Raw genomic sequence first — 7,655 nt, 5'->3', positions numbered from 1 at the left:
ACTTAATCTAGTATTTAGTTTTACAAAAACCGCAGTCGAAGAGAGACAATTGTTTCCAAGCAAGTCGAAGGTCTGTTGGTTTTTTTTGGTCGGGTCAGCTGCAGATTACTTCTGAAGCCCTCCTCGCATTTTAATTAGAGTCTTTAGCGCGCCCCTCGCAGCGGTTAATTGTGTGAAAATGGCCAAGAAAAGCCCACCTGGACATTAAACTAGCCCACATTATTAGCCGCACAAAAAGCTGCACTAACTACAGTTAAGGCTTCTGCGGTCTGACAATAATTTGGATTAGTTTGTAGGCTGCCAGACAGACCGCAATTGGCACGTTCTCGTCTTGACTCAAGGGTGTGCAATAGCCATAAATTAAAGATTGAAAATCTGTCTCAGGCGGCTTTTGTTTGGGCTGAAACCCGCATGGAAGATGAGAGCAATTTGCATATTTCATTAAATTGAGGTGAACTAATTTAAATTTTGTCAAAAGTTTGAAAATTATGCAATTTTCTTATATTTACTTAAAATTATTTTATTGAGGGAAAATGCTTTTATAGATCATTTTTTGGTTTATTTTGTACTATTTTATAACTTTATTTGTTTAAGTCGTAGACTAATTCCTTTAAAATATAATCAATTTTATTCATAGACTTATCCTTTCACACTTATTCCAATTTTAAAATCCGATTAAGGTGAACTATTGTAAATTTGGTCAAAAGTTTTTAAATTATGCGGTTTTCTTTATATTTACTTAAAATTATTTCATTGAGGGAAAACGATTTTGTATATAATTAATGGTTTATTTGGTTTTATTTTATAATTTTATTTAATTAACTCGTAGACTGATACCTTTAATTATAATCAATTTTATTCAAGTAGCTAAAAAATACCATCCATTTGATGACAATATTTTTCTTGAAGCTTTGCTTTGCCATAAAAATAAATAATTATATTTTTTACCCTGGCCTTAAATACCATCAATTCTTCATCGATATTTAATCCAATTCTACCAGTCATACTAATTGTTAGTGCAAAACCAAAGGTCAGATTGGCAATAGCTAAGGAATAGCATTTGTTTGGCGTCATAAATTGTCCTGCTCCGCAGACTTGGCTTTCATTTCAGCCCAGAATGGAAGCCAACTTTGAAGTCTAGTTTAATGCGCTTGACCTTCAGTTGAATGCTGAGAGACAAATAGTTAAGCCAAGTCCAGTTGCTATAGTATTTGTACTGTGCTAGTACTTGTTACTAGTTTTAGCCGCTGTCATTGAAGTAGATCACTGAGAATTTCGCATGTGCCGAATAACTAGGGCCTTATTGTGCTGCAATTGCAACTTGACCCGATTTGTGTTTGATTTACATTTTTTCGGTTCTTGTCTGCGATTTATTTCGGTATCGGTTGCTTTTTGGAGAGCATTAAGTTGTTAGTTAAATTGGCCACAATCATTTCTTGCAGAAATCAAGGAAATTAATGATTAACTCGGAATGATTAATCTCGCATAATTCTGGCCTGAAAGAAGTGATTGTACCAGATGACTTCATTGACAATGGCTGGAGGATTGGCAACGGATTTGAGAAATGTGTCGCAGATCGGCCGACAAAAGCACAACGCCACCTCATTCAGTGGATGCGGTGGATACAGTGGATACAGTGGATACAGTGGAACCCGGCTGCGTGTGGCAACATCCCATGGGGCAGCAGTCCATGCTGCAACTCCATTCACATGGAGAAGAGTGGCTCGGCAGACTGGATCACCACCATTCGCCACAGCCGAGTGACTGAGAAATTCAAGAGTCTTGGCATTGTGCCCGCTCTCTGCCGACTTCTCTGCCGACGCCGACTGCGCTGCCCGCGGCTTTCGCACATTTCGCGCTTATTTAATGGAAACTTGCTTTTAGAATCGCCACAGTATTCCGGGCAGCTTTGCGGTGTTTGTATCTGGTGCCGTTGAATATCAACAAGTAAATTTTTGAAAAAATCAAAAAAATCCCCATCATAGTGAAGTGTTTTCTAACGGATACGCAATTTTGTGTCTACTTTTAGCAAATATTTTCCACGTTTCATACGCATTTGAACCAAAAAATATACATCCCACAAATAAAATGGCAAACTTCGTGTGCTTCGTGATCCTTTCGTTGGCTCTGTTCGCCAGTGTTGCTGTGGCGCGGCCTGGATATGCTCTGGATTATTATGTGAGTTTAAAAGTGGTGAACCACAGAAAGGGCTTAGCCCATAAATTGTTAAATGATTAATGAATGCATCAAATGTGTTTGAAAGATACAATGAACTAAGTACATTTTAGTAGTTCCTTTTGTTTTCAAATTTAAGTTTCGTTCACGGTACAATAAAAAAGTAAATTTGAACATGCTTTTATTTATAATCCTTCTCAAATAAATTTTCTGCACGAGTTAACTTATGTTTGTCTCGTTAAAGTAAATGTTATAATTTCAAGACCCATTTTAAAAGAATATCCTGTTTTTAATTCAATTTGTAATTTTAGAATTATATGTTCTAAATCAAAATATTTTTTCATTAATATTGCTCCAAGAAATTCCATTTTTATTTTTTTTGAAAGGCTAAAATCTTAATAAGTATATATACAGGAAATGGATACAAAAAATGGATAATTTTTTAAATTTAAAGAACAGGAAAATATGTTGTTTCTTTAGTATAGTATTCAAAGGAAATATAGAATTGGTTATAATAAATGTAAATTATATTTTTGTCTTTTCTTTCTTTTAAACAGGATCATCCCAAATATGCCTTTAATTATGGCGTGGCGGATCACACCACAGGAGATGTTAAGTCACAGCACGAAACACGAGATGGCGATGTAGTCAAGGGTAATACTCCAACAACTATGTCAATGTGCTTTGTATTTCTATAGTCTCTTCTTTAGGACAATACTCTCTGGTTGAGCCCGATGGTTCCATTCGCACAGTGGACTACACGGCGGACTCCATTCACGGCTTCAATGCCGTGGTGACCAAGTCGGGACCCACTGTGCACGCCCAGGCGGTGGTAGCCAATCCCATTGTGGCCCATAAACCCATTCTGGCTCACTACGAACCGCAGGTGGTGAAGCACGTGGCTCCGGTGGCACATGCCCCACTGGTGGTTGCCTCCCCGGCGCCCTATGGTGAGTTAAGAACTATTGGGGAGGGTATATATGGGTTAAGAGGGTTCTGGGGACTTATAGAAATGATTTAGCAGCACCTTCTTAGTTGGCCTTCACCTCCGGTGGCACCTCTTCTCACCCCCCTCCTGCTTAGTACCCCCTTTTTGTGGTTCCACCCACCCATTTCCACTTGTTCTCTGCTCGCTCTTACAGGCATGAACACATATCGCATGCTAAAGCTGTTCAGGCGGCATGCCAACTATCTGAACAATCAGTATCGCAAATTGCGCCCAGACGAAGACGACAACGGCGATGATGATGATGATGATCTGGGTTTTGACGCTGATTACTATGCAGCCTACTGAAAATGTTCTGAACCGTCTGAATATCTTACCATAATTGCATTGTAATCTCATCATTTCTAGCTTGGGTGGCAGTTGCATTGGCAATTTCATTCAATAAATTGCAATTAGTCTCACATTTGCGGCCAGCCAAGCAGCTAAACTGAATCATGGGTTGTAAACTGGGTTGGAAATGTGTAACATCATATGGTTGACTAATCCGCCGACACGCCTCTTTAGTGGGTTACCTCACTTTGCTCCGATCGGAGCCAAAGATCTAGCTTTGTTTATGCACTTTCGGTTTTGAATTTCCCACACAGATTATGTCAGGTGCATCATCTTCCAAAAAAACAACAGCCACCGCAGCATATTTTTCACGAAAATTGCCGCCGTTTCTTCTTCAGCAATTTCCCTTCTCCCATCGCCTCACACTCCCAAAGACTTTAGCATAATTTTCTCAATGTCGCAATGCCTTGGGCCTGGGAAATGAATACATGGTGAACACTCATGTGAAAACTCATAATTGTTGTGGGTGCTGCGGTGCAATTTTAATTGAGAATTATCAGCAAAACGCACAGCAAAAGAAATCAGCGCCCAAAACAAAAGACTTAGGCAACGAACTTGCTTGCATACAAAACGGGTAAATAATAAACAAGCTATAAAAAATAGGAGCCAAATCAAAACAAAACAAAACAGCACCTGTGACCAATTGACTGACAAATTCGTGCACAAATAAATTATTTGCAAGGGGGCAAAGAAATGGCAAAAGAAAATGCCTCGGTCAGCATTGAATTGTTACTTTATTTATCTTCGCCAGTTGAGCTACTTACAAACAATGGCAAACGGTTAACAGCTGTTACGGCAGTTTTAGTTTTTTTTTGTCGGTCATTATTACAACAGCGCCGGAGAGCGAAATAAATTTAAGTCAGTCGGTGTACTTTTGTGCGGGACAAAAGCTAAAGTTTCTATATTTATTCGATCTTCAAGTGGCCAAGCACTATGCGCCGGCGGCAGCTGCACCCATCCACTACGACTACGACGATGGCTACTACAACCAGGGGCAGCAGTACGAGTACATTCCCCAGTACGACCAGTACAACGGGCACTACGGCCACTACGCGAGTCCCTATGCGGGCCACTACTAGGACGGACTCACTTCGTAGTTCTTTAAGCCCACTTAGCTCGTACTCCACCCCGGAAATTCACTGCTTTCTCTCAGTGTAGCTTGCAAAGGAACTTTGAGATCTACGCTACGCGAACGAACAAAAGGGAACAACATCAAGGTTAATCTTACTTAAGTTATGTAACAAATTTGTAAAATAAAAATTCGAAAAAATGTTTAAGTGGAAATACAACTAATAATGGTGTTTTTTTTGGAGAATAATATTGTTTCCCCGATTTATTTTGGAGATCTATTCGTTTTATTATAGCTGCCAATGATTAATCATATTTTATTTTTGAAAACATATGATCAAAATAATACAAATAATAATAAGATAATGAGAATAATTGTTAAAATATAAATTGTCATACTCCTTTAAAATCTCAATAAAATTTCCCATTCATTGGCAACTAAACCTGAAAAATTGTATTTTTACCCAATTTGTGAAAACAAGTTGAGAATTTGTCCAAAAAGGTGTGTTTATCTTTAGTTGAGAGGATCAGCTGCATCATATGGTTCCAGTTACTGCTGTGGTTCTCATTTAAGCTTAGAAGAGGGTAGCAATCCAGACAGGATTTGTGAACCTTAAATTTACATAAGAATTTTTTATTTATTTATTTAAATTAACAATTTTTCAAGTTAATACTTCACATTTTCTGAAAAACTTTTTTTCCTAATGATTTTAAATTCAACTCACTCAGCTGTAATGAGCAGATGGCATACAATAATTAAAATGCAGCCGAAAGTTTCCGATTTCCATGTTGGCGTTACAATTTACACTTAGCAAACCATTAATTCAGTTTGCACTACCTATTTGGGGAAGCCTAAGTAGATATGTCTCATGGCCAATTGAACGCTGCGAAAGCTTTGCATTTCATTACCTCAAAAATATTGCCATTCAATATTCAAAGTTGTCTGTTTCCGTTGGCGTTTTCCTTTAGCAAAAACAAGACACTTTCACGGTCTGCAAATTTGTAACTCCATCTTACATAAGTTTTGTGTTAACTTCTGTTTTTAAGTTATTTTCTTTGTTTGTGTGTGGAAGCCCCATTTCTCTGACTTAATTGGGTGTCTCAAGACGTTTCTTCCGGTGGCTTCGACTGACCCGCCAAATGGTCAAAGTGGCAACAGCTAAATCAGGTAAAAAAAGCTTTTTATTAAAGCTAAAAGCTGGGCTTAGAAAACTTGTCTTAAGCCACAAGAAAAGGTTTTGAAATTCACTTTATTTATTTGGCACTCAATTCAAATTTCTTTGCCTACTTTAGGGGATATTTGAATTTAGTTCAAAAAACTAACTAACTTTTGCCTGCTATAAAAAATGTTATTTACTACAGCCATAACTATTTTAAATATGCATTTATATGCCATTTTTATTTGATTTTTACTTGGTCAGCAATGAACACACATTGTAACACCGCAACGTATACTTAATATTTCAGCGAAATATCACTCATAAGACCGGGGTGCCAAAGTCGGATAACTGCATATCTAAGCTGTAATCTTGATGGCTGCTAATCTGCGTACACGAGACAACATGGAATTAGCCAATCGTTTAATTAACAAATAAATTGAATTCGGATTTGATCTTAATAACTGTTAATGGTTCTGGCTGATTGTAATTGCCCCCCCTGAACCACCGAATCACCAAACTGAATCGCACCACTGGACAGCTGTCTAGCACCACGCAATAGACTGTTTTAATATTTTTTCTGTCTCTGGGCAATTACACAACGGATGTGGATATCTCCACTAGTCAACTGGAAGCGTCTTCTTAGCGCTGTGTTTGTGGCTCAAGGTTATGGGCCAAGAACTGGTCTCAGGCAAACATTTCTCGGTACGAGTTGCTTTGCATAAAACGCAGATTAGCTAGCTCAATAAATGCAAAGTCTTAGTTGGCTGAGTTATGAGTTGCATTTACCACACAAAGTATTAATATAATTTGTTACAGTGTGATTGCATCAGAGTCCAGCGTACAGACATGCTTGCCCAATCCCAAATCATTTGGGCGCATTAGGATTGAATTAAAATTGCTGGGATTGTGCGGGCTCCAATGAAAGTGACAATTAACAAACCAAAACTGAAGCTGTTAAGTAAAAATTGTTTTTTTTTTTTGCCCCAGACAAGCCGTCGTCGCCTGAATTTCCTCGAGAGGTCTGAGGCCCGGAGCAAAAGTCTGAACCCAACCCGGCCCGAGACGTCAAACGTCAATTATGGCTAACGCCAGCAGCAGCCTAGCCAACTCCTATATATAAAACATATGGCCAAATACATATATATATATATAAATATATATGGGTAGTACTGGTGGATACATATGTGCCCGGCACACAGGTTGCCAAAGTGGACAATTTAATGTGGCTGTCATGTTAAATGCCAAGCCAATAATTTAAGCCTCATTTTTCGTGGCTAAGAAATGTTACAGCTGGGTGGCAATCAGTTCAAAGGAAATCATGAAAAACTTCCAAGTTGAAATGAGAAAATTCTGCGTCTGCAGAATAAAAAAAAATAAAAAGAAAAATGGGGCGAGTAGTGGTATTAAATTCTGTAAAACCATATTAATGTCTTTAAAATTTTAGTTTGATTTTATGCTTATTGGTGCACAATCAGATTCCTTTGCCGATAAAATCTATTATTATTATTATTCTAGAGATTAAAAATGACTATTAAAATATAAGGAAAAACTGCAACCTAAAATTAACTTGTTCATCAAAATGTTATTATACCCAAGTTAAATTTTTAATCAATTTATATCTATACAATTCTTTGCTGAAAACGAGACTTAATAAAAATAAGGAAGAATTATAGGGCACCATAAACCCAATTTCGAGTTGAAATCTACCATTCAATGTAATAAATCTTTGGAGCAAAGTCCAATTGCATTTCATTAACAGTCAATTTAAAATAATCGACCATGATTACTTCCGTCTCGTGGCAAAACAAACTAACTTATTAATTGAACCCAACCACGTGCCCAACTCCCAGTTGATCGGCATCGATCAGACTTCGTTCATTCAAATCGATTTGTGCAACCACAAATAAATCTATTTT

The 7,655-nt window shown here is 37.7% G+C and overlaps 1 protein-coding gene across 1 annotated transcript; it reads left to right on the top strand.

Moving 5' to 3' along the window:
* Positions 1-1,902: 1,902 nt before the first annotated feature.
* LOC108040017 (larval cuticle protein A2B) lies at positions 1,903-4,800 on the top strand. The gene is made up of 5 exons (XM_017117246.1): positions 1,903-1,947; positions 2,030-2,178; positions 2,733-2,829; positions 2,886-3,125; positions 4,433-4,800. The coding sequence occupies exons 2-5, from the start codon at positions 2,089-2,091 to the stop codon at positions 4,588-4,590; spliced, it is 585 nt and encodes a 194-aa protein (XP_016972735.1). The 5' UTR covers positions 1,903-1,947; positions 2,030-2,088; the 3' UTR covers positions 4,591-4,800.
* The last annotated feature ends 2,855 nt before the right edge of the window (positions 4,801-7,655 follow it).

The sequence above is a fragment of the Drosophila rhopaloa genome, unplaced genomic scaffold (genome assembly GCF_018152115.1).
Source record: "Drosophila rhopaloa isolate 14029-0021.01 unplaced genomic scaffold, ASM1815211v1 contig_163, whole genome shotgun sequence".
NCBI classification, from domain to species: domain Eukaryota; kingdom Metazoa; phylum Arthropoda; class Insecta; order Diptera; family Drosophilidae; genus Drosophila; species Drosophila rhopaloa.
Note: the sequence above shows the minus strand (reverse complement) of the source record. Positions and strands in the feature narration are given on the sequence as shown.

Coding starts and splice junctions, on each gene's coding strand:
- LOC108040017 (XM_017117246.1), top strand. CDS start 2,089: ATGGCAAACTTCGTGTGCTTCGTGATCCTTTCGTTGGCTCTGTTCGCC. Junction 2,179..2,732: donor GATATGCTCTGGATTATTAT/GTGAGTTTAAAA, acceptor TCTTTTAAACAG/GATCATCCCAAATATGCCTT. Junction 2,830..2,885: donor AGATGGCGATGTAGTCAAGG/GTAATACTCCAA, acceptor TCTCTTCTTTAG/GACAATACTCTCTGGTTGAG.